The sequence below is a fragment of the Crotalus tigris genome, unplaced genomic scaffold (genome assembly GCF_016545835.1).
Source record: "Crotalus tigris isolate CLP2741 ecotype Arizona unplaced genomic scaffold, ASM1654583v1 scf7180000017567.3851432, whole genome shotgun sequence".
Taxonomy (NCBI): Eukaryota; Metazoa; Chordata; class Lepidosauria; order Squamata; family Viperidae; genus Crotalus; species Crotalus tigris.
In genome coordinates this window covers 3,236,759-3,264,381 of record NW_024096477.1, presented here as the reverse complement: position 1 = coordinate 3,264,381, position 27,623 = coordinate 3,236,759, and the positions used below count along the sequence as shown (strand labels likewise).

At 37.9% G+C, this 27,623-nt stretch overlaps 1 protein-coding gene across 3 annotated transcripts in view; it reads right to left on the bottom strand.

Moving 5' to 3' along the window:
• Positions 1–27,623, bottom strand: part of F13A1 (coagulation factor XIII A chain) — a 122,500-nt gene that overhangs the window by 83,515 nt on the left and 11,362 nt on the right. Inside the window, exons 1-3 of one of the 3 annotated variants that reach the window (XM_039350673.1) lie at positions 19,511–19,565; positions 18,809–18,984; positions 8,394–8,582 (exon numbers count right to left, since the gene is read on the bottom strand). In XM_039350673.1, coding sequence (XP_039206607.1) covers positions 8,394–8,582; positions 18,809–18,959 — 340 coding nt within the window. In that variant the 5' untranslated portion in view covers positions 18,960–18,984; positions 19,511–19,565. Of the gene's footprint in view, positions 1–8,393; positions 8,583–18,808; positions 18,985–19,129; positions 19,403–19,510; positions 19,566–27,623 lie in introns of those variants that run through there. The other 2 variants (XM_039350686.1, XM_039350681.1) reach the window with 2 other exon arrangements.

The following is a 27,623-nucleotide window of genomic DNA, read 5'->3' as shown; positions in this document are numbered from 1 at the left end:
TGTTATGGTACTAGATGCACATAGCTGAGCACCAGAAATCAACAAGCCCCACCCCATCCATAAAAATAGCAATAGTACTTAGATTTATATACTGCTTCATAGTGTTTTACAGCCTTCTCTAACTGGTTTACAATGCCAGCCTATTGCCCCCAACAATCTGGGTCCTCATTTTACCAACTTCAGAAGGATGGAAGGCTGAGTCAACCTTGAGCCAGTCAGGATGACAAAAGTCTAGGAAGGGCTAAAATTATAACAACCAGTTTGCATGAATCAGACCTACCTGGCTAGATCAAACAGCCCTGGGTCTGCAGAATCCAAGATGTATAACACCAATCCCTTTTTATTCATTATTTCACTTGAATAGGTGATCTGAAAAGTATCTGAACTCTACCCACCAGGTATGCATTTCTGTTCCTCGGTCTCAGATATCTGTGAGTGTGTATAAAAGGTGTGTTCATGGAGAAGAGTTCCTCAAAACATCACCACCAATATTGGTGAGCTTTGCTTGTATGTAAAAAGCCACTAAAGTCATCATATATACCATGTAGGGAATCCGAGGGGCTCTCACAATAGCCATAATTCATTCAGATGCTGAAATATATAGTATTATTGAACTAATAAAGGGGCTCTTTATGCCTCTAGAACAGGGGTAGGCAACCTTGGCTCTTTTATGACTCGTGGCATAAAAGAGCTAAGGTTGCCCACTCCTGCTCTAGAACAATATCATGAGACCATGAATTCAGGCCTTCAACTTGCACAATTAATACATTTCAGCAACTGCATACACATTCATGGGTGTCACAAACAAAGTCCTGCAACATGAGTTCACAGCATCAAAAATTAGCTCATGAATCAGACCCACAGACCTGTGAGGTTTCCAGTAGCGAGGAGCAATATATTCGCTCTTTCTCCTGAGAACTTTGCATTTGAAAAACCTGAAGGTATAACTTCCAGCAGAGAAGCAGGTAGCTTCCGATGGAGATGGCTCATAGCTCTGTAAGAGACTCTAAGCCAGTGTTTCTCAACCGTGACAATTTTAAGGCATGTGGACTTCAACTCCCAGAATTCCACAGCCAGCATTGCTGGCTGTGGAATTCTGGGAGTTGAAGTCCACATGCCTTAAAATTGTCACGGTTGAGAAACACTGCTCTAAGCACTCCTCTTTTTACTCCCAGATCAACTTTTCCATGCATACTTGCTTTGTCAAAGTTGAAGAGAGAAAGCTGCAGGGAGGCAATGGCAAATGCATTTGACACCCTCCAGTTTATGGTCTTCTGCACTATATTATATCTTCTATTTTCCCCAACCATAAGTGCAGTGTTTCTCAATCTCAGCAACTTTAAGATGTATGGACTTCACTTCCCAGAATTCTCCCAGACAGCATGTTGGAGTCGAGGTCCACACATCTTAAAGCTGCTGAGGCTGAGAAACACTGCTGCAATGTGTAACTTTTTTGTGATGAAAATGACAAAACCAGGTTTGGTTTGGTAATCAAAATTCTAGCAGAACCCTGAACTGGAAGAGGTAATAAAGTGAAGGAGTCTCATCAGAAATTTTATTATGAAACTCTGTATTAATATAATTTTGCACTAGGGAGAAACAGGGCATGAACTACTGTAGACAATCTCTCGGTATTATTAGGTTTATTCTCCCTCATCTTTGAGTCAGCAGAAAACCAAATCAGCCAAAAAATTGCTGTCCCATTGCCAACCTCTATCCTGATGCTACTGTTTCTGTCCTGAGAAACTGCCAATCACCTGACTTTCTTTCAAGATAATAGATAACAAAGCCTTTTAAGCAGCTGGTGACTCTCCTGGGATGGTGATGGAATAAGGGGGAAAATATTACTTTTGTAGTAGACGTAACTTAAGCCTGTGTCACTCATGGGCTGAGGACAAGATGAAAGCCAATTCTATACCGAAGGGGACATGGCAAAAACAAGGTGTTGCCATGGTAAGATTAGGTTGTGATTAATTGCAAGGGAGGAAAAGCCCACAGTCCCTAGACCTAAGAGTGTTCCTTCATTTTTCCTTAAGACACGACTGGGTACCACCCTTCTCTTTAATATTCCCTGGAATCTAAAGCAATAAGGGAAGAAACTGTGGAAACAGCTGTCTTTATGCCAAAACTAAATGTAAAACTGAAATATGTCCTATTTATAAATAGCAGACATAATACATGGCCATATGATTATATGCAGCAACAGAAAGGGGGAGATCAATAATTCAAATGCACAAATGGGCCTAGTGCCCAGAAAGATAAATTAAATGTCAATTCAAAACCAATTCTTGATGAGTTTATAATGGTCAGGAAAAGGGCTGTGAAGAAAAATTAGCATCAGTAACTCATTTAGAGTGTGCAGAGGTTTGCCTTAAGGTTGATATAGTTTGATATAGATGATCCTTCCCTGCTATATACCCTCCAGGTATGTGGAGTGACAGATCCAATCATGTCTTTATCCAGCCTGCTGATGGCCGTGCATCTGGAGGGCGCCCCATGGGACTATCCAGAGGAAATCATGGTAGATAACTATGTTGTCCTGCTGATCCAGAATGTGTGAACTCTGATACAAACTGGCCTAATCTAAATCTATCATTGGAAAAGTCTTTAAGATTTCACAGATTTCTAAATGTTGTGATATAATTCATAGCTTAAAAAGAAGAAAAAAATGTACTTACGGGTGTATATTTTATGTTAAAATATCTTTACAACTGCAAAAGTGACATATATTTAGAAATACGTATTTCATGAAAAATACATTTGAAAATATTATTAAATATTTACGAATGCATTTTATGTATCCTGATTTCTCTTCGAGCTGCAAAAATCTTTCACCTTTATATATATACAGTGTATGTAAATATAGAGAGAATGCACTGTTTGTTTTTTCATGCACATTAATGTGTAAACTAGATGAAATTGAATTATGAATAAACACATGTGAAAACAAGTTAGGTTGGAAACGAACTGACCAATCTATTTCAACCATAATGCAAGTTCTCCCGTGAATTTTCATCAGCATTACATTAACCTGATTATTTGCAGAAGTGAAAGAAGTATTGGAAACACACACAGAGCCTTTATAGCACCCAATTAAATATAGCACAGTTGCTTCTCAAAAAAAGCCAGCTCTTTCATTCAGCTACGAATCACATGTTAAGTAATCAACAAATGATCAATTCAGTCTGGGGAAAAACTTTAGAGAAAGCATCATAAATTGCTATGAATACATGCTAATGACTCCCATAAAATGTAGCCATGAATATATCAGACTAATTCATGGAGAGCAGAAATATAAATGGCTCTTACTCATGACTGTTAAATGGAATTTCCTTCATCAGTGTCAGCATAATGATTCTAGCAGATTCTACAAACAGATTAGAGAAATGTCATTTCTTTGTGCCCTGCTTGAGAAAGCTTCTAAAGCAGGGGTCCCCAGCCCCTTAGTTGTAGACCGGTACCAGCGCCTGGCCTGTTACGAACCAGGCCACGCAATTATGCAGGCGAGTGAACAAAGCTTCATCTGCTCATGCACAGGATCTAGGTTGCACATGAAACATCCCCCCCCCCGAGCCATGGAAAAATTGTTTTCCACAAAACTGGTCCTTGATGCCAGAAAGATTGGGGACCGCTGCTCTAAAGGTAAGGTGACCAACTTTTTTACAATGAAAAGGAGGACACAAATAAATTGAAGGAAAAAAATCGTAAATTAAAAAAAAAATTTTATTCATTGCAGCAATAATACAGACAACTTGCATGTGCAAAGTTTGCCAGCCGGGTGTTTTGGTGCACTCAGCAGCAATTCCTATTGGCTTTCGAAAGCCAATAGGGGAAGTAGCACAGCTCATGCAAAAGTTGAAAAAAAAACCCATCAAAAAACGCCTGAATGTTCTATGAGGAAAAAAGAAAGCCCTGCAGATTAGTCTTCAAATATCGAAAAGGAGGACATGAAAGAGGACACTTTTTGAGGGAGGACAGAACTTACAAAAGGAGAACTGTCCTCCCTAAAGGAGGACAGTTGGTCACCTTACTAAAGGCATTTAGATAGCTAAAAAATTAACATAAAAAATTATAAAAGTGGTTAATCCTGACAGTAGGATGGCTTTAACCTTCAATTCAGTCTTGATTCCTAGCAACTGCCATGCAGTTTGAGTGGATGCGTGAGAATGAGTGAGTGACTCCCCAGTCACCCAACTGGCTTTGTGTCCTAAGCAGGAATAGAAGTCATAGTCCCCCAGTGTTTAGCCTGGTACCACCAACAATCATCATACTGGCTCTTAATAGGACCATTAGTCCATAAATAATATTTACTTTACAAAATAGTGAATACCCAATTAGTTATCAATAATTCATCACTTTTCTGGGTATTCACGCATACAATAAATAAATAAATAAGTACTTCAAAATATAAAATGTAAATGCAACTTATTCAGAAATACAGATTTGCATGCATGATGCATATTTGCATACTATATATATATATATATATATATATATATATATATATATATATATATATATATATATATATATATATATTTCTAAAATTTGGATTGCTAGCAAAGAATTAAGGGAGAACTGAAATAGCTATTTCGAACTTTTTAGCTCTTTTCAACCAGACATACCCTTCTGAGATTCGAACCTGGGCTGTCTGCATGTTAGGCAGCTGTATTATATTAGCAGAAACAGGTTTACCTATGACTCTAAGTTGTATAATTCCTGCTACCGTTTCTCCTTTCTGCAAATGCAGAGGAGATGAGAAGAAGTAGGCACACGGAATTAAGCACGTTTCAGCCTCCGTTATTCAAACTCAGAAAGGGTGATTTATTTTGACGATAATTAACTTAGACAAGGGTCTCCAAATTCGGCAGCTTTAAGACTTGTGGACTTCAAATCCTAGAATTCCCTAGCCAGCATGGCTGGCTGAGGAATTCTGAGAGTTGAAGTGCACAAGTCTTAAAGTTGTCAGGTTTGGAGACCCCTGAACTAAGACATGGGGAAACTGCACCCATGTGGAACTTCTTTTCATCACAAGCAGCAGAAACATGTAATATATCTAGTGGTGATAGAACTAGCTACAAGCTTCTGACTGACCATGTTCTCTTTCCCAGTTTAAATCAAATATCTGTGCAGCACAGGACTAGCACTCTCTTCAAATACAGACACAATTGTACACATAAGGAGGTTGTACAACACCAACAGGCACTTGTGGTAGTCAAGCATTACAGGGGCAGATACCTTTGTGAAAGCCTAGGGTCCAATTTCTCCTTCACCCTGAAACTAAATGGCAGAGCAGTTCATGATGACCAGGGAAAAGAGATTTCAGTCAATTAAGAGAAGAGCAAATCCTAACCACTTTGTTGGTGGACAGTGTCACAGCCATGACAAAACTTGTGTCGGAAAGAAAGCAAATACTACTTTAAAACTAAAACTGAAAAGGATGGTTTTAAATTGGCTGGGGATGAGACCAAAGGAACAGGGCTGAAGAAAAGCATTTTATTGAGGCACTTTTGTGCTGCAAGTAGGAGACAGTGAGGAACAACTCACAATCCTTTCTGAGAGATATGGATTCCAACAAGCAATTGTGAAGAGCAGATTAAAAGGGAGGGACTGAAGCCTGAGACTGACAAAAAAAAAAAAAAAGGTGGTTGGAGAGCATGTTTAAATCTCCAGGGTCAGATTAATTGAGTCCTAGGATAATGAAGGACTGTGCTATTCATTTGATCAAACTTTTCTTTGTTGTCTTTGAGAAGGTCTAGAAAACAGGTGATGGGCCAGATGACAGGATGCAAACATTGCCTCCCATATCTTCAAAAAAGGGAAAAGGAATCTCTAGAGCAGCCTTGCTCAACTGGGCTTCCAAGAGATTGTGATTGGAAACAAAAATCATTTTTTTAAAAAAATTCCCATGCCACACAATGCTACCATTCAAACTTTGGAGAATTTTTACGTGCCAGGATTCAGTTGCCAGCATGCCACTTTGTAAAACATGAATTGTGTCCGTTAGAAGTGAACTGTATTTGTGAATTTTCTGTATCTTTGCTATCTTTATGGTGGGGTTCCTCCCGGGCAAAAAGGTTGACAATGGCTGCTTTAGATAGTTGCAGTCTTTCATTGATCTGTAGAGTAGATCAATGGAGAGTTTGTTCTCAAAACATCTCGAGAACAATGCAGTGAATCAGCATTTACTGTTTCTGTGACAACCAAGTTCTCTTAGCATGTACTGTGTGACTTTGAAGAAGAGAACAGCTTACCCAGCAATTGCTGGTGGCTGTTCTTTCCTCCTCTTTTCTGAACATGAAGCAGAAAGGAGAGAGATTAGGTGTGTCATAGCTAGGCCCCCAGATATTTTACAATCACCAGATGGTAGCAAAGGAATTTTATTGTGCTTTACAGATACCATGGGTTTTTTACAAGACCCTCTACCAATAAAAAGATTATACTTTGGTGAGGCTCAGAGGATGATTAGCATTTTTAGCAATAAAGTGTTTTTTAATTAAGGCATGTACATTGGTATTTTTTAAGCATAGTGCTATTGCTCATTTAATAGTCCATGCGTAAATATAACTTTTATGTGCACTGGGAAGCCCCCAAAAAATTTGGTGTGACTTGCTCTATTGCAACATTTGCTTTGTTGTGGGGATCTCAAACCAACCCGCAATATCTTTGAAGTATTGCTGTGTGAAGAAAATTCTATTTCTTTGCTTCCATCTGGCGGTCATCAGGAATTCTGCAGCCCAGTTGAAGGCTTGTCTTAGACTATTTTATTTACGGGGTTTGATAACACCGCTGTGATACTTGAAAGATACTTCAGATAGTATCATCCTCAAAAGATAGGCAAAGCATAATTCTACAGGGCAGGGGAAAAAAGAATTAATTTAAATTATAGGAAGGCAGACTTCAGTTGAATATTAGAAATATTCTGATACTACAGATGTTCACATTTTGATTTTTAAAGACACACTTTTGTTTGTTTTAGATCTTATTTGCCCTTTGGCCTGTTCTTTATTTCTGAGCTCCATAGCACTGTAAGATTCCAATAATAGTGTCCAGGAGACTCACATCATCACTAAATCAGTGACTGCATACTGAAAATTTCAAAAGATCTTCAACCTTACACATACCTTATACATAAATAAATGGGGGAAGGGGGAGCACCCAGTGCCAATGAAATAATAGTCTGCAACGCCTGGAAAGGTTGCCATCTCTGACTTTACTTAAAGCTTTCTGATCCATTTTGGCACCATACTTTGCCCTCCTGCAGGTATTCATTACAAGCACACATCCACAACCTGAGGTCCGTTTCTCTCCCCCCCCACTCTGTAAGCTTGGAAAAAATGTATGAGGGAGGGTGTGCTTTTTGCTTTGCTTTGCTTTACTTTGTAACAAGCTCATACATTGAACATCTGAGACAGTATTTCTTAAAATTTATTAAGATTTTGCTTTTCTATTACCCACTTTTAAAAATTAGAGTTTTCATTTGTTATAGCTTATATGTTATCAATATTCACCATATTAAAAATTAAAATCGATGTACGCATAGGATATCTATTTATTAAATAATGTGAAAATAACAATATGAAACATATTTATTTATTTCATTTGGAAAATGTATATTGCTCACAGCAACTCAAGGTGGCTTACAGGAAATAAAAACGCAATATAAAAGAAAAATAATAAAAAATAAAAATAGTAAAATAATAATAAAATAATAACACACACCCCATCCAGGCAGCAACACACACTCATATCAGCCATTTAATGGGCTCCATCCCATTCTGGATTTCCCAATTAATATTACATATTAACATAAATATTTTTAATTAAAAAAGATTATATTTTAACAAATAAATTATAATGAGAATGTTTGCATGCATGTTCAATCTCTGGCAAATAATTTTGATTTCATGAATCCCTGGGAGGGTCTTGGGGAGCCCTTTAAAAGGCACTGATTTAAGAGATACCCCAAATCAAGTTTTTCAGCTTGCAGCCTGTAAACTGCATGTACCACCGTTTTGTTTTGTTTTTTGTTTATTACTCTTAGAGGTGCCTTCCCCAAAACTGCATTACCAAAATTTATCAAAACTCCATAATTTACAAAATGTGATTCTTCTGCTATGATGCAACCATTGCAGAAATAAAAAGACACAAATTGTGTAGTAAATATGTATAGCTATAGACCAGTGGTTCTCAACCTGTGGGTCGGGACCCCATTTGGGGTCGAACGACCATTTCACTGGGGTCACCAAACAATGCAGTCTGCCATTTTTTTCCCTCTTTTCCTTAGCTGTGCTACTCCCTTTTACTCTATTGGCTTTTCCACTATTACCTATGATGCTTTTCCAAGATAAAAAGAGTGAGAAATGCAAGAACAGGCATTAGTTGGCACTTACCTATAAGATATTCAATCCAGAATTGGTCCTTCTCTGGATTGTATGCACGATTGAATGTAATCTGTATATGGTAAGACTGTCCTCTGCGCACAATCAGTTTTAAGTTGTAATATTTGTCTGTGTGATGCTCCTTCTTATTAATTTCATATTCACGGCTGAATACATGGACTGCTTGGACTTCCAGAATATCTTCAAGTAAACAGAGATAGAAAATATCACTTTTTAAAGCTAGACAGCCATTTCCCCACATTTAATTCCATTTGCTTAAATGTATTTCACAGAAAATTCATTCTTATGTCAGTCAGCAATTTCTCTGCATTTGAACAGAACATTGGATTATGAGGTAAAGACTTTTTCTCAAATATCTGAGGGAAACTAAGAGTAACTACCTTGTGAGGAAAGGTTGACATACTTTAAAATCTATGCTTTTATCATTTTAGATAAGACAAACAGGATCTTCGCTCTTATTTCCTAAACTACCCTTCGTTTTCAGTCACAAAAAAATCCCACTCTCACATCTGGCTGACCTGTTAAAGAATAAACAAGCCAATTTAGCTCCCAATTTTGTGATAACTTCCTACATTTTAAAAAGTCGGAGCCAAGGGACATACCAGATTTTATAAAGCTGATGTTAAAATTTCATTAAAAACCTCTAACAGTTAAGTGTTATGATTATATTTTTTTTCTCTATCATTGATTGAAGTAATCAAATTAAATGTCAGGAAATCAGTGTTATGGGGTATTATATTTAGCTCTGAATTTGTCAATTTTGGACTTGCTACTTTTATTTTAACTTATTTATTTTTCATATTCAACTAATATATTATGCTTGCTACATTGTGAAGATCTATGTCATAAACAATCAAAACTAAATTGAGCTGAGCTTAGCAATGCACTATGTATTCACTCCCGTTTACTACAGGGCAAAGTAAGCATCTCAGTTAATATATTTGATTGAAATACCAGTATAAATTAAGAATTCCAGCAGTGCTCAGTTTCTTACAATCTATAATATATGTTTCTACGTATTTGAAAAAGAGGTTACTTTTCCACTGTATTTAATATTTAAAAACATCATTCAATAATCATATTTATTATGACTGTTTAAGTTGTTTGGATGTTGTGTCAGGCCCTGTGACTTGGAAGAGTGAACATTACTTTTCTTCTTGGTATCCTTTTAAGAAACTTCCAGCATTCACACATGATATACATTAACCTCTATTGGGATATTCATTTTTATTTGGCTGAAAATATGAACCTGGCTTGAAATGGATATTTTATTTATTAACATGGCTCTAGACCCCACATTCTTCAAAATGTTTTCTGGTTTAATGAATGTTCGTATCAGGCTTTTAAGTTAATGTTAGCAAGCGTCCAAAATTCTGTTTTAAACAAAAACCTCTCAGTTTCATAGGCTTTTTATTTAGACACACAGTTGACAAATATTCTTCTCAGTGACTGCCCTGTGATTTTGGAAGAAATCATGAGACCTGAAGTTTTATTTTGAAGAATGATTGATGTAGCAAATTTCTAAATCTCATGACACAGGGTGGGACTGAGCAAAACTATGCAACCAATTTCTGCAACTTTGGCCAGCGAATACATGTGAAATTGTACACACACGTTTTTATGAAGTCCTTGGTGCTCTTATGTTAACATAATGTTATCTAGTCAAGTAATGAAATGTCTGCAAGTCAACAACCAAGCTCCGAGAGCACCAAGGACTCCACAGTTCAACCCTGAGCTACATATATTCTCTTCTATTGGACACAAATTTTGCCAGGCCTGTTTTCCAAAGCAACAAGCACAAACAAAATACATCCAGGACTGGGGAAGGGAGCGAGGGTTCTTAAAAACTATAGGAGCTGCTGTACATTTAAAGCACATGCAGCAATTATACTGTTGCAGTCCTTATTAGGAGCTCTTCTCAGCCTTTCCTATTCCCAACTACAGAACACCCCACTTTTGACCTTAAAGAAGCCTCATCAATGATGCAGACCCTTTGAAGACAGATAATGCAGCCTGGAGGCAATCCCACCATTTCCAAATTAAATTTTAATTCAACAGCTGAGCACCCTTATTGTAATGTCGAAGCAGAGTCCTGTGGTTACTCTAAGAAAATATACCGCTCTTTATGCCATTGGCCATTGCAAAAGACTTTAATAAGGCTCGTCTTTAGACAGACTAAAGAATGTCATGGCAGTAGGATTAATCACCTAGTATCATTCTAATAAAGCCATGTTGCAAACTGGTTTGCATTTTATAACACATATTCCCAGTAGACATTTCCACCCTGCCAAAATGTAATTTAAGCTGTGTTCTGCTGCCTCAAGTAGTATATGAATCAAATCTCAAAAGAGAGGAGCCCTTCATTTTCCTGAAGCATAGTAATCCTCAGTTATGCCAAAATCTCTCCAATTTAAAACCTCAGTTGCTAATACCAAGGCTATACTTGAAAATACATAGCAATGCTACAGGAGAAGGAATACCAGGTACAGCCCCAGGATTTTATGTCTAGAAAGCGGCCTCCCACCCCCACCCCCACCCCCACACAGCATCCCAAGTCTCTCTCACATGACGCTTCTCAGGCTGCATAAATCTAGAAGAACACCAGGTGACAGGAGACGAAGTGTTCTGTATCTCTTTGCTGTCATCTGGTCCTCTAGATTTTTGCACTTCACCTATGAGATATAGTGAGGAGAGGGTGAAGGGAGTCTCTGTGTGTGTGTAAAAATGCAAAATGCTGTAGATATGAACACACAGTGGCATTCTAGAGAAACAGATCTGGCTGGAAAATAAGAAAGCAAAGATTAAGAATATTCTTTTCTCAAAAGAGAGAAGTAAGAAATGATGTGCTTCAGGGATTTATCTTGGGATCATGCTTAAAGTTGCTTGTACATATTTTTGACTTAGTCATAAGCAATGAGCCAGCCAAATTTGTGGAGGATAGCACACTGCTGATGCAATAAAAACCAAATGTGGCTAGAAGCGCTCCAGAAGAATCTATTGTAACTGGATGATTGGCCAACCAAATTGCAAATGAAATTTAATAGAAGTGAATGTAAAGCTGTTGACCCCCCACCTTCCCAAGCTCTGATGGTTTATATATTGTTTATAACTAATATCTTAAAGATTTGGGGAATCATAAAGGAGATTTCAGTGACAATTCAGGGTGCAGCCAGTTCCATCCTAGGAATCACGAGGAAGGGAAATGGAAATAAAGCTGCCAACATTGTAATGAATTTAATCATCTCTATTGTGTATCTGCATCTGTAATGTCCTTGTGTAAATCTATTGAGCAACTGCATGTCATTATTATTGGAAGAAGGATATAAAGCAACTGGAAAAATTACACAGGAGGGCAACCAAAGTTTGCAGGAAGTTCAAACTATGAGAAAATGCTAGAATGTCTGGGTCTCTTAGGTGGGGAAAATGGTGGTAGAGCCACTTACAGTATATGTGACAGGGACAAAGTGAACTTCTCTGTCCTCAAAATGCAAGGATCAGCAGTCATCCAATAAAATTGATTAGAAAGAGTTCTAGAGCACAAATAAGAAAATGCAGTAGCAACTTCTGTGATACATTATCAACAAAGGTAGTGCTGGCTGCTGATTTGGATTATTTTAGAAGGGGGTGTTGGATAGATTTATGGACAATTCTGTACAGGACTACTAATCTTGGACATTCAATATTATTTTAGGGTTATGAGCAATGGACCTCCCAAATTCAGTTTCAGGAGAACAATTGAACAGGAGAATGTTTCTATCATCTACTTATGAGCACTACGGAGGTATCTGAAATTCTGGGCTGTTGCAGAAACAAAATTACTTTATGTAGATGTACCACCTCCTTGGTTTTGTAATCTTACTGCTAGCATCATTTTTATTAATGCTGGATGAAGGTGGGTATTGGTCTGATCCAGCAGGTTATTCTTACTCTCTTATATTTGTCTTTTCTTATCTGAAACAGAATTGGTGCTCCAAGGCTTACAATTTTCTTAATACTTCTGCTGATATTGCAAACAAACCACAAATACTTCTGCTTATTTTCATGTCACACTGAGCACCATAGCATCCGAGAACTTTCATCACATAACCTCAAAATGTAATGATTAATCTGCCTTCCACTGTTCATGAGTTTCACAATAATGCAGAGAGAGTGCTAAGGGCTTCTTTTTTTTTTTCAACAAACAATATTTTAGGAACTAATTAGCCAAGTGACCCTGGTTGCTCTGAGCATGGATCCATTAGTTGCCACAAGAAACCCTGCTGACCTAGAGTGCTGCAGGAAAAATAATTTTTGCCTTCTGCTATATTCTTTCTAAAGAGAATGTTCACTCTGATCTATGAGCACTATCCAAGTACAGAAAAGAGTAAGCGATGATATTTTAAAATACGAAATATTTCTCCTTTCTATTAAATTTGAAAATGTCATGTTATCAAGACATTTGTCCTATGGTCAAGAGGTAAGAATTCTTGAAACAAGGATTATTGATGGAAATCCCCTCCATACATTTGAGCAGGAAGCATGAGGACTGAACTGGATCCAAAAAACTGAACTACACATAAAGACTTTCTTCCCCTCCTGCCTCAATCTTCCATGTCTTTCTATTTCAGGAATCTAGCCAACACATCAGTAGAGGCCTACAAGGATCTACATTAACCTTCTGCTTTCTACGTACCCGCATTGATTAGCAGGTTCTATAAGAAGGCTGAAACAGCATTGAACTCAACATGATGACTTCTATCTGTGGGACTAATGCCCAGAGTTCTTTATCCTATTGACCAGAGGTTTTTAAACTTTGCAGGTCACGGAAATAGTCCAGGAATTCTTAATCAAGAACTCTACTGACAGAATATTGGCTGAATTCCAACTGTTGTTTTGGGAGGTTTTGCCCTTAATCTTCCACTGAACTCAATCAAGTTCTTACAGAATCCTAGGGTTCAGTGGAATACAGTTTGAAAAAACAGACTATAGTCTACTGAATTGCTGATGTCTTAAACTGCTTACTTTTCAGTCATTCTTGATCCATTTTAAAAAACAAAGATTTTCTGATTGGTTGTAGAGGCCTTTGAAGGAACAAAAGGGAATAAATGTTATCATAAAAATATAATCCGCATTATAGGTGTTGAGTCCCTCGTGGAAAGCATGACATGAGAAGCAGATGTAGTTCTCAGTTTTCTTTATTCTGTGTTCAGCTCACAAGTAGATGGCTTCAGCAGCTCCCAAAACCTCCCAGCTTCTTATATAGGCATTTCCCGGGTCAATGCGATACTTTTCCCGCGCCAGCACCCGCGCATGCGCACGGCGCTGGCGACAGCCTGTCTGGTCCCGGGCAGCTTTGCACCTGCCCGGGACCGCCTGCAAATGCCCCGAGCCGTTTGCAAGGCTCGGGACATAACAATAGGGATTAAAAGTCATATTTTTATGGAGGAGGCGGGAAATGGGAAATAATATTCAACACTGAATGCTGAATTCAGTGGTAGCGATTCCTAAACATCTAAATTTGCCCAGAACACCAGCAAAAGTTCTAGAAAAGCATATAATCTGTTTTCACTGGTGCCTAACAATGTGTCAACAGCTCTAAGAAAAAACTCATGCACTGTGTCCCTGGGAATCCATGAGCCACCTGACCTTGACATGTTAACCGGTTCCTTGGACAAAAGAACAAGCAGATCAAGAATGCATTCAGCACAGCTTTCCCTATGGACCAACTCCCTGTGAGAGGCCCCATCTCCATGGCAGCAGATTCTCCTTAATATTTACACCCCCACTGCTTCTTCATACCAGGACCATCTGCTCACTTCACTCTCTTGTACATATGGCAGCAACCAATTTACAACCACCCTGACAAGATTGTTGTTAATTTATGTGAGGAACTCCTCCTGGGATTTCTACCAGCATGATAGCCACGCTTGAAATCATCTCTGAATGTATATGTGTGCCCGCCAATGCATATGCGCATGCATACAGTGGACAAAAACCACAGTGAAAATTCACAAAGCGCATTTAGGAAAGTTTGAAGGTATTAAACATAGAATAAATTAATGATGAGAAATACTGATCAGAGTCAGTCTTTCCATCCCTTAAGCCAAATGAAAACAGATTGAATGGGGCAATTTGGAGGGTCGACAATTCTGTTTGGAGGTGGGGGCTCTTTTTCTGTTCTTCAACCCTTTATTGAAATAGCAAATGGACATTTCATTTTGAAGGCTTCTTCTTCCAAGACATTAAAACTGAAAAACCATTTTAGGCAATTTTAGCAATTTTAAAGAAATAATGAGCTTTTTGCAGTATGTTGGCATCGATTAAAAATTACTCCCAATTCAAATACTGTAGAGTTCTATTTTTCTCTCAGGTAGACCAACCCCCAAAAAAGCAGAAACCATTCCTCTAAAAATATTGCAATCACACTTTGATTGCTATTTTTTTAAAAATAATGTTAATTAAATACAAATATATTGAATAGCAAGTTTATTTACTGTATAACCTTAGCTTTGGATACTATATGGAAAAGCCAAAGTTCAGATATAACCTTGTCTATTATTATATATCATTGTTTAACTTTAGGTAGAATACCTTCAATCTCAAGTTCTTTACTTTAAAAGGAGCATAAATATGAATGGTTTTCACTAGTGATCACAAGCATGAATCTATCAAGGACTTTCAAGATAAAAATATAGAGACCTAAACAACTAAAATTATGTTGGAACCTTCTGGGGATGCAAAATAACAGGAGTCATGAGGTGATGTGAGAGATATTCTAATGAAATAACTAAGAGCCAGCTACAAAAAAAAAGCAGCGTTTCTGAGATGCTCTAAATGAAAAGTTTTGTTAATGTGATTCTTAACCATCTCCAAGAAGCCTGACTCAAATCTGTCACTACCATTTATATTATTGCCTGAAGTACTTTCCTGGTAGGGAAATATCCTTAGTCTTTGGATTGACCCCAGTCATTGAGACTGGTTCATTAACCTCCCCTAGATAAAAGGACCATAAGAATCTTCAAGACTGGGCTTAACTTTTATCTTTCCAATCTCCTGACTTTGCTACATTTTCAAGTGCTCCTTAGCTTTGTTCCTGACCTGAATCACTTAGCTCCAATTCTTAAGTCCAATTCCTTCCAATTGTTACCTATCATTCCATTTTATTGTCGTGGCCAGTGGACAAAGGTCATATTGCTACATGTCTCCAGATAGCCTGCTGCTAGGTCTATTGCCATGTTAATTTTCCATTTCATCTGCTACTCCGGGCAATTGGGAGAGAGGATAGAGGATTGGTCTCAGACCTGTATTACCTATATAGTATAATCAGTTAATCTTGTAACCTTATCCCTCCATTTTCTGTCTTTACCTCCTCTCTATGTTTTACCTCGCTCCTACAGATCCTGATTACTCACAAGTTTCACAAGAATTTCCGTGAGTGTTTGTGTTTCTGTATGCATACATGCATGCCAGTAGGCTCCATACTATACATTTTGCGAAGTGCATTTTAGTAAGTCTATGTATGTGCAGTTACAGGAAGTTTTAAAATATGTAAATAGCAGGAAGATGCCATAAAACACTAGCTCAATCGTATTTCCAATTTTCTCATTCGATGACAGTTAAACTCACTATGTTACTCTTGAAAAAGGTTGATCTAGCCTTAGTTACCTTACCTTATCATATCAGAATTAGTGCAATTGAGTCCATACATGATTACTTTTGAAAAGCATTAAAACCTCCACACTTATCCTGGAATGCTGTGGCCCATTTGCTAGTAGGAGATAGAGGCAAATGATTCCATAACAAAACAGATACATTAGCTTCTATTTTATTTCTGATATTAAAGTGCTGGTGATGAGCTTGAATGTTCTGAATAGTTTGTGTCAGAATATTTAAAAGAGTGTTTTTTTCTATCTGAACCTGGTGCATCTACTGTCCTGTCCCAACAATCCCAAGAACCTTTCAGAACCAAAAAAAGAGAGACCTTTTTGTTTTGCCTTTTTAATAGCAGCTCAGGAACTATTTTTCAAAGGTAATCTACCTTACATCCTTACTAACAAATTCTTGCTAGTCATATCAATGGCTACATTTTGTATTTTAAATATTTGTATTGCTGCTATGTTTTTCTGCTGTCTATGGTATCTAGATTTCTATGTTTTACAGCCTGACAATGAGCCCTCTGGTGGGAACAGGATAGGGGTTGAGTATCCAGCCTTGACCTTCTTGATTCTTCTGAATCAGCTTCAGGATGAGGGGGTGGATGGCATTGTATCGCACTGGTTGTTCTCCATCCTCCAGGGTCAGCTCCAGTTGGTGTTGACTGGCAGGAGGGGAGAGACATCCAGTCCACAGCCCCTGCTTTGTGGAATGCCCCAGGGCCCAGTTCTCTCCTATTTAATATCTATAGGAGGCTATTGGGTGAAATGTCAATAGGCTGATGATACCCAGCTTCATATCTCCATCCTAGGTCACCAGAGTAATGCTGTGGTTGCCCTGTTCCAGTGCCTAGAGGCTGTAGGGGCCTGGATGAGGCACAATGCGTGTCAATTCAACCCAAACAAAAATTAATAGTTTTGGGGATTTGGGCCTTCCAATTATAAGGTTCTTCCATCTTTGGTGGAATGGGGTGACACTGTCCAAGACAGACCCAGTGCATAATTTGAGAATCCTCCTGGACTCATAGGTCCTATTGGAAGACAAGGTGGCAACCATGACTAGGAGGACCTTTGCACACTTTCTGGTTATGCACCATTTGCACCCAAGGAGAAGGAGTCTTTGATCACAATCACTCATGTCCTTGTGATTTCTCATCTGGATTACTACAACACACTCTACGTGGAGTTGCCCTTAAAAAATATTTGAAAGCTTCAGCTAGTACAACATATTTTGTATCATATTTTGGTGTCAGACATTCAACACATGTATGTTGAAAGTGCTCAACACCACTACTGTGTGAGCTGCGTTGGTTGCTAGTTGTTTCCAGTGCAATTCAATGTGCTGGTTATTACCTTTAAACAGGGTCTTTTTTTCTTATAGAATGCCCAGAACAGAGTTCCGGCACCTTTTTTGGATGGAACCTTGTAGGGTAGGCAAGGCGGGTTGCATGACGTGTGTGAGTTCCGGCACCTTTTTTTCATAGAAAAAAAAGCACTGCCTTTAAAGTTCTTCATGGGTTACCGGAGGGACATTTTTCTCCTAGCTGTTTCTACCTGTTCAATTCAGTCAGCAGGTGAGGCATGTTACAGGTCCTGCCAGCCAAGCATGTCAGCTGGCAGGGACTAGGAACTGTGCCTTCTATGCCGTAGGCTTGCCCTTTGAAATATTCTCCCTTCAGAGATTATTCAGAGATGACTTCAACCCTGCTGGCCTTTCATTTGGCTATGAAGACCTGGTTACTACCTAGATATGGGACCCCAAGTGTTTGAAGGGCCTTGTTTCTTCACTATATTAACTTCTATGGTGATAGTTTTACTCACTGACCATAATATATATATTTATTCTGTATTGCTTTTTGTTGCTTTTTTTGTTATTTATGATGTGATGTCCAGAGTCATTTATTGAGATGATGGCTATAGAAATTAAATAAATAAAGAAGAATATACAAACAGAGATGTGTGGACGGTTGTTTAGTGCTTTTTTCCTTTCTCTAGATTAACATAACACAACACAACGTAACATAACAACATGATCTTAATGCTATATCTGGATAATAAGAATAGGAAATGCTCTTGTATGTCTCTTTTGTAGAACTTAAGAAAACAATGATCAGAGCCTTTCAAATGGAAACAGTTTTTCTTTTTCTCTTTCATTGCTCTTCAACACTGAGAAGAAAAATGAAGAGCACGGTGAAAGGAATAATGGGCCCTTCCACACCATCTGAGTTTCCATTTTCCATAGAAATCCTTTAAAGCCAAACTCTGGTCACGTCTACTCCCACTAAGCTCAAAATGCAGGGAACAACACTACATGGGCAAGAAAGGCGTTAGAAGCTGGAGCAGGTGCCAAATCACCAGTAGGTAAGAAGGATTACCCTGAAGCACTGCAGCATTTTAAGGAAGACTAATTTTGTTATGATTTTTCAAATAGTGCAACAAAGCCAACAATAAATAAACTCAGTTCCACAATGCAGACAAGATCAGGCATGAAGATGATTTGGAACTGCCAAAAAGACCCCCTTATGGAAGTGCCTAATACAGGGATTTATGAGTAGCAAGCACGCAGGATTAATTACAGTACTGCAAGGGAATGTCCTATGTATTTCCTAGCCTATTACAATATTCTGCAATTTGTTAATCACTAAGAGAAAAAGCAGGTGTTGCAGACTTGAATTCTGTCTGAAATTCAATATTTTGCAACAGTATGACTGACGGGAAGGTGAAAAAAAGCTCTCAGGTGTACTGATTAGTTCTAAATTGTGTGATTAGTCATACCTTGTCTATTAAATGTCCTTGGCGTCACACCAATTGTCTCTACTTCCGGTACTTCATCTTCTTCTGCATTGGAAACATTGGGTGGGACAGCTCTTCGCCCACTCAAACCAGCAGGAGGTTTCTTATTCTCAGTGGCCGTTGGTTCTGACATTGTAGCTATCTTACTGATGCCTCCCCTACATAAAGGATGCAAAGAGGAAAAAAATTAATGCAAACAAGCCATCTCTACATTAAACTGATCGTGCTATCACAGGAAACAAAAGAGTAGAAAAATAGATGCAAGCTAATGTCACAAAAATACTCCAAAAAAAATTCTCTTACAGTGATATATGACCAAAAAAAAAGCTGAGAAAAGAACCTTGTCAATTTTCTAGTAATATCCAGAACACTCAGGGATTTAATTTAAAAAAAAAAAAACATGCAACTTTAAAAAAAACAACAACTAAGCATGCTATCTCTTTGGTCTTATACAAACTAGCAGAAAAATATGTACATGAAACTCATTGGATTTCACAATTCCTGGGTCAATTATGGTATGTATATTGAGGCTTCCTGAAAATGCTTTCAACAATTTATTATAGCCTGCTCATAAAATATTTCCTCTGAGTTCAATTGTTCTCAAGCACCAGTTAAAGCAATCATGCAAAATATTTTTACAGTAATTAACAGCACTTTGAAATTCAATCGTTAGAATAAATATACCTTGTCTTAGAAGTTGTGCGTCTTGTTTCTCCTCAGTTTCACAAATGGAGCAAACTCTGGCCAAATATAGGCTTGAGCAAATGCTATATATGGTCTCTTCCACCCCCACCACTCCCTTTCTCCATCCCCTCCCTTCATGCCTGCAACATGACAGTCACCATAAAAGAAGAGGAGAGTTGTGAAGGATTGCTCTGCTCCTCTTCTCTCTTTTTTTTTTTTTTTAAAAAATATTTTTATTGAAAGTTTCAACAGCAATAATAAGAAATCATACAAACTAAACCAGAACAGAAGGATAAGAGAAAAAGGTAAACGTGCAATAAGAAAAAGTATAGAAGAAAGTAGGAAAAAGAGAAAAATATAAAGGTGACTTCTGATACTCTTCACAGCAGTTATAAGTACAATTATATTTTAAACTTTCTAAAGTTGCATCATGCCTCTCTTCTTTCTACAATCTATCCTGTCTAAGCATAAAACCATAAATCATAAGTTCATTTTTTTTAAAAAAAAATTACACAAAAAAATCTATAAGAAATTTGCAACCATTAATAAATATAGATATTATCCTTTCTTTAATCGAAGAAATTAGTTTGTCTTCTCAGCAAGTCCTGTCAATTTTATCAACCATTCCTCCATGGTAGATGGTGCTGAATCTTTCCATCTTTGTGCATTTAATAATCTTGCCACAGTAGAGTAATGATATATTGAAATAAATATCCATGGCTTTTTTCTATCCGTTTATTCATCAATCCTAAATGAAAAAGTTCTGGATTCAATTGAATATTAATCTGCTCCACTTCTCTTATTAGCTTTCCTCCATCTGATTCTCATTTGAGAAGCAAATTAGTACTAATCCTTTGAAGGGTTATTTAGAGACTGGAGGATGGAAAATATAACTACACTGGAATATAACTGTAAACTATAATGAACAATATGTTTTCTGAGCCTTTAGAACAGTCTGTATATCTATATGGGATGTGCAACATATATATCATAAAATGATCCCAAAACAAGATTATGAAAATACCAAGATGTTTTTAACTCAAGTCAGAACTGGATTCAGAGAAAGAGTTCAAAGTCATTGGCAAATACAGGTATAAGACAAGCGATGGAATCTGAAATATTTATTCCAAATAGCTCTTGTAAATTCAACTAAACCTCTCTTTTAATCATTCGAATGCAAAATATAGTACAATATTTGCATTTAAAGATGTATTTTACATGCAAATTCTTTAGACTTCCCACTATTTTGCAGATGACAAAGATGGTGGTTAGATCATTACATACAGCAGTCTTTTAGTTTTGCCTAGCACTTTCTTTAATTTTTTTTTGGGGGGGGCGTGTTGTTAAGTCCTTGAAGCGAAAGATGAAGACACATTTCTACAGAACAACTCTTTATTGTGCTTTTAGTCAAAACTCCAACAACGAGCAAAGGCACGCAGGCCTCCTTTTATATGCCCAGATCCCCGGACATAATGGCAACACAGTCCTGACTTTTCGCACCTTGCGCATGCGTGCAAAGCCGGCGCCACTCAGTCTGGTCCCGGGCAGCTTCTGCAAAGCCTGGGACCATTGCAACGTCCCGAGCCTGCATTTGCAGGCTCAGGACACAACACCCCTCCTCCCTAGCTTGGAACAATCCTGACACTTCAGTATTCTTATTCTTTGGGAAGAGTGTCAACTTCCTGACAGTCAGGCATGGAAGAGAGTGTCTGAAGTTGCCTCCACAAGTTCCTATCCTTGTTTTGTCAGCTAAGACACTCAAAATCATAAGTAAACAAAATACATTATTAACTAATAACCTTAAGGGTAGTACCCCTTGTAGCTGGACAGTAACTTCACAAAGTCTGAAAGATATTTGGGAGGGCACTTGGCCCTTTGCGACCTCCTCGGACTGGGAGAGTTTACTGGTTCCTTTTCCTTGCCCACCAGGCTGGGTGAGCCAGGGCATGGCTGCCCGCTTGCCTCCGGCGACCCTGGTGTTGTTGCCTGACCTACCTGCTCATCTGCCAGGCTCAGTAGGTCAAGGCTTTGCTGCCCCAAGTACCTGGTTGACGACCCAAACAGACAGATGTGATGTGGCCTTTCCTACTGCATGCCCTGCAAATGGCGGAACTGGAACCGGCAGTCAGCTCATTTGTGGCGTCCTCCGCACCTGAAGCATTGAAGGGCCGTTGAAGCATTTTCTGTGTGTTCCTTCTGTCTCCTTCCAGCTGCCTGGTAAAGCTTGTCCACCTCATCTTCAGGAACTTCTTCCGACTCTTCTCGCACGTTCTCCTGGTGGACGGCGACGGTCTTCGGAGCGCTTCTGGAGGGCCACATGTTCTTTACTGCCCTGCCTGCTGCTTCCTCTGCTGTAACCTCTCGAAGAGCATCTTGGAAAGAGACATCTTCCTTAGCGAAGATCTTTTGCTGTAGGTCTCTGTTCCTTAACCCGCATATAAAACTATCACGCAGCCTTTCTTCCAAATCTTTAAACTCACACGGTCTGGCTGCTCGTCTCAAGGCCGCAATAAAGTCCTTAGCAGATTCACCTGCCTTCTGATCCCTTTGTTCAAATGTGTGCCTCCAAGCAATGACGGACAACTTGGGCTGGAAATGCTCTTTTAGAAGCTTCTTTAAATCCGTGTACATTACACCTTCCAGCGAGGCAGGGGCCACTAGATTTTCTGCAATCTCAAAAGTCTCTTGTCCGCATACACACAACAAGGTGACAGCCTTCAACCCATCTTCTCGAATTTGGTTGACTCTGAAATAGTTTTCTACCCTCGCAATGTATGATTCCCATCTTTCTGGGTGTGAGACATCGAATTCTGATAAGTGGCCGATCTTCGCTACTTTAGCTTGCACTTCACCACTTGCTTTTCAGGGAAAAGGTCTTTCAGACAAACTCACCCTCCAGCGATGCTGTACTGGCAAGATGGATGCTGACTTTAACGCTGTTTTCCCTCTTCAGGACTTCTTTGGGTGAGTCTTACAGCTTCCTTCTAGTTATCTTGTGAAAGATCCCATCCTCGTCACCAATGTTAAGTCCTTGAAGCGATGGTGAAAGATGAAGACACATTTCTACAGAACAACTCTTTATTGTGCTTTTAGTCAAAACTCCAACAACGAACAAAGGCACACAGGCCTCCTTTTATACGCCCAGATCCCCGGACATAATGGCAACACAGTCCTGCACTTTTCGCGCCTTGCGCATGCGCGCAAAGCCGGTGCCACTCAGTCTGGTCCCAGGCAGCTTCTGCAAAGCCCGGGACCATTGCAACGTCCCGAGCCTGCATTTGCAAGCTCAGGACACAACAGGTGTCACATACAGATTTTAAAAATCTAGGCTTTTAAATATCTGATGACCAATGCCTTCTATCTTGGTAGGAAGTTAAGAGAAAATGCTATAATACAGCTATGTCTAAATCTTCCCAGTTCACAGACAACAAGATAAAGGTCAATAGAGTCTATTTCCTTTTTTTAATTATTATTTTATTTTCTCTCTCCTCATATTGACTACAACAACAACAACAGTCAACTAATTCTCCAAAGACCTCAGCATCAGGCATTTGGAGGCATTCAACTGTTTATAATATCCTGCAAAGATTTTCTGAAGAGCAAGATCATAATGGCTCACTGGAAAAATAACAAGGAGCCATTTTAATTCTAGGGGTAGACTATTCCGAAGGAGGGAAGTCAATATGAAGAAGTCTCCCCTTTGGAGTCCCTGATGTTGATGTTCTTTAGGGACAGAGACTGCAACAATTCAAAAATGGTCAGCTTTAGTAGCTTCACTAATTCACAGTTTCATGAAATAATATATTTACAATTATCTTGATTGATATTGGCTGTAATAACATATTTTTTGTAAGTCTGTCTGTGCTGTATCTCCTCCTCTTATAGTTCAGTGAATTAGGAAGGTGTCTATATGAGTGATTTCTGAACATTATTTGGATGTCCTGAGCTTTAAATAACTTTGGACCCTATCTTCTTCCTTACTCTGTACAGAAGACAAATGAAGAGTGTCCAGATCATTTGCTGCTATTGCAGGCCCATCATCTTCTCAAAAACCTGAAAACTGGTGAAATACAGTAGCTTTTCTCAAACAATGGCTTCTTGAGGATAGGCAGGCATTGTCCTTGTCAAGGCAGGAAGAGAACCCTCTCTCAAAGATAGCCTAATCACTACCTTTATTCAGTCTTCTGTTATCTCCCTGACAGCTTTTATCAACCAAGCAGGGCTGGAATCTAAACCACATGTGGCAAAGTTGTTGCTGCAGAAAATGTTTATCCCTTTCTTTAGGATTTGCAGGTTTGAACCTCTCCTAGATATAGCCTTAGCTGATTTTACTAGACTAATCCAGCTAACGTCTAGCTCCAAATGTGTATGAGGGATTTTTGTCTTCCAGATTCTGCCAGTTCTCCAAGTTGTCTGTAACCAGCCACATTTGTTTAAGCTGCAAGAGTTCAGATCACCATAAGTGATAAGCAATTCATAAAAGTATAGTTGCCTTGCTACTTATACCATCATAGAAAAGATACAAATCTGAGCTCTTTCATATATTAACTCTTTGTTGTACATGAGAATAATTCCAAATTTACTGTTTACTATCTGCAAAATAAATGTGCAGCGAAATAGTAATGATAGGTGTATTTTTGTTTTGTTTACAGTGGAGGACAGTAAGTCTCCATAGTGTTCAATATAACTTTTAAAAAGTGCCCAGAATCCCTTTCAGTAGCTTTTCCAAACTTAACATGTTCTAGGTAAATTTGAACTATGATTCCATTTTCCTCATAGCATGGCCATTTGGGATATTCTGTATGTATGAGGATTTGAGGAAGGCTGATCTGGGAAATAATATATCTATGTCCTCCTGTTGTTGTCTAATCCAATCTAATATTTCAGAATTGTATTTACAATCTTTTCTAAAACAACTGGAAAGCAGTGATCCATAATAATTAGTTAGCTATCTTCATTCTAAGATCTAAACTTGGAAGTTTGTCATTTGATCAGTTATCTGACTGCAGATTTCAAGATTATGTATTTCTTGTGAGAAGATGCTAGCATATATTTGGTGAAAAACATATAATAAATCCATTTCTATGCTTTTAAATAGGCAGGAACCAACAGAACTGTATATTCATCTCATTTAAGGCCCTGTGTAGTTGACTTCACACAAACACACAGGAATCAAAGCAAAGAATTCTCACAGTGAATACCAACCAGTTCAAATGGATTATATGGCATGAATAAAAGAAATCTAAAAATCACAGCACCATTGCATCTATGGGGGAATCTGAATTAGTCAACATTAGATAATTAAATGGGGTGGCACCACAACAAAGGTCATTAGCAAATTGCCTTCCTCTGATGATACGTTACAATTACATATCTCATTTTTTTGGCTCACTGCCTTCACCACAAACTGTTTTCCTACACTTGCAATAACACTTAATGAGATTAATTCTGTCCTTACAGAAGAAATAGTGTTGTCAAGATGAATATTAAATCCCATTGTGTGGTTTGACTGTGATGGTAAGATATTTATCTTCTTTCCCACATGTTTTTAAATGAATCCCGTTTCAACTTATGGAAACATTTGAAGGAAGAAAAGAATGTTGTGGGGAAGGGAGGGTTTTCCATACAATTATGTCATCAAATCTAAGAATCACATTACAAGTATATTTTAGAAATTAATCACTAAGATCTGCTATGTTTGCTAGCAAACCTATCACAATAAATACAACCAATACTTGCTTTGGGAATAGCATTTCCACAATATTTCAAGAAAGATAGTAATTAATTGACGAGCTCAGAATATTATAAACTTCTTGATTGGTTTCATACCCCCCTATTGTTAGCATCAGATATGTGATGAACTTAATTCTGAAATTTGCTAGTAATAAATCTCCAGGTTGACTTCTCCAGGTTGACTGTTGACATACTGAACATTGAAACCTAGAAAGGATTATGCTATAAGTTAGACAAACAGGCGGAGAACCAAGGAAAGATAAATATAAAAGGGTGTGGATTATGGATTTGGAGAAAACTAAAGGATCATACCAGAAAAAAGCAAACAAGATCACAAGGGAGTAGCATAATAAATCACTCTTTTCTATCTCTTTCCCCATTTCTCCAAGTAAATCTACAAAACAAATTCTAGCAGAAACTAAACAAAGCAGAATTTGTCTGGAGGTAGAATTTGTCAAAGGAGTAATAGATTTTATTTTAAGAAATACAGCCTTGAAATTTTACTGCTAGGATAGAGCATGATTAATTAAAATACTCAAATAACTAAAACTATCTACTTGAGTTATCAAATAAGCTTAAATTTTCCAGCTGTAGTTTTTGACTTTTTTTTTCAAAACTCAGGATTTCAGTTTTATCATACTTGATTTGTAATTGGTTTTCTGGCAATATTTAACTAATGCCCCAGTTAGGCATTTCAAGCCCAGTTTAGTATGTGACAGTAGAACAGCATCGTCCAGATATAACAAAGCACACATCCAGGTATAACAAAGCAGTGGCTGTCAGCCTAAAGTAATGTAGTCTCCAGATCATCAGCACAAATATTAAATACTGTAGAATTTACACTGCTTACAGAATGTAATCTTGTCTCACATTTTTGTTCATTATAATATCACCTACAATTAAACCTTTTCTGTTGCATCTAACTATTTTGATATAGTGCTTTTATTAAATATGTGAGATGACTGTCTGGGACTGAATTGTCTAATTTAGCCCAGTTTGGTTCCATTAATGGAATCAAAAGCAGCCTTAAAATCTATTAAAGCAGCAAATAATCTGCCTTTCAGGTAACCTAATGTAAAACACTGACCAATTGTTCATCTGCCTTCTAAAACCCAAGCATTTGTTAAAATAAAATGTTCCTCAAGATAAGAGATTATTTTTTTATTTAAATGTCTAGCATAAAGTTTCCCCAGGAATGGTAACAAATTAATTGGCTTATAATTGACAGGGTCTTCTGTTTCTCCCTTTTTATATAGGGAACTATTATGGCCCTATTCCAGCTTGAACAGGTTAAATCAAAATGATCTATTACAATACATAGGGCTGCTAATAAAGGACCCCACCAATCTAGATTTTGTTTAAGGAGTTCAATAGTTATATTACTCTGGTTATAAGCCTTACCAGATTCTACTTTTGAAATAAGGTCAGCAATCTCTTCCTCTGACATTGGTTCTCACTATGGAAGAGTAAGTAACTTTGATCTGATGTGGTTTGCTATATTTAGAGTAAGCTGTCCCTGTTCCATAAAAATGTATTTGAAATATTTTTCCCAAGTCTTAGATGGTATACAACAATCTAGGACCGAGGGAGCACCGAAATACCAGGAAATTAAATTTCAGAAGGTTTTAGAGTCTTTGTATAAAAAGCATTTAATGATGATCAGGAGTCCCTCTCTGCTTTCTGTTTCTTCTGGTATACTAGCATTTTGTAATTTTTCTTCAATTCATAATATTTAAAAGGAGGGGTGTTGTTAGTTAAATGTTCTGTATGCTAAATATAAAGATCTTAATTTCTTTTTAGTGGTGGCACCATCTGCATCAAATGGGACAACCTTGAAATCTCAAAGGACTTGACAACTCTGTACTGTACGTACAGTATATTGATTGTGCTCCATCCATCAACATAATCCAGAACCTTTTCCAAAAACCATCAACTCCTAAATAGACTCACAGATCTTCCTTGGCAGGCAGATATCTTCCCTGCTCAGAAAAACCAACATCTTCTCTGTTTATTAAACTTTTTTTTTTAATACAGCAGGGACAGTAGTTCTAGAAACTTGCTGAAAAATGCAGTGTAGTAGTTCACCTTAAAACTAAGGAAATGTATTGGGAAGAATCCACAGTGCTTGCACAAAATGATGTCATTATACACAAATGCTTAATATGTACCAAATCCACTATTTCATCGTATCATACTTCTGGAAATATTTGAATAAAAGTCAGCTTTTTATGTCTTGACAATATAGGTCCAGTTTTACAACAGAGAAGTCATGCTGCTGGTATGTCCTTTGCACCTTGTAAAAGGCATCATAATTATTTTTAAACTATACCCAGTTGAATACTTAATGCCTGACAATATCTTCTGGCATCTGGTTCTTCAT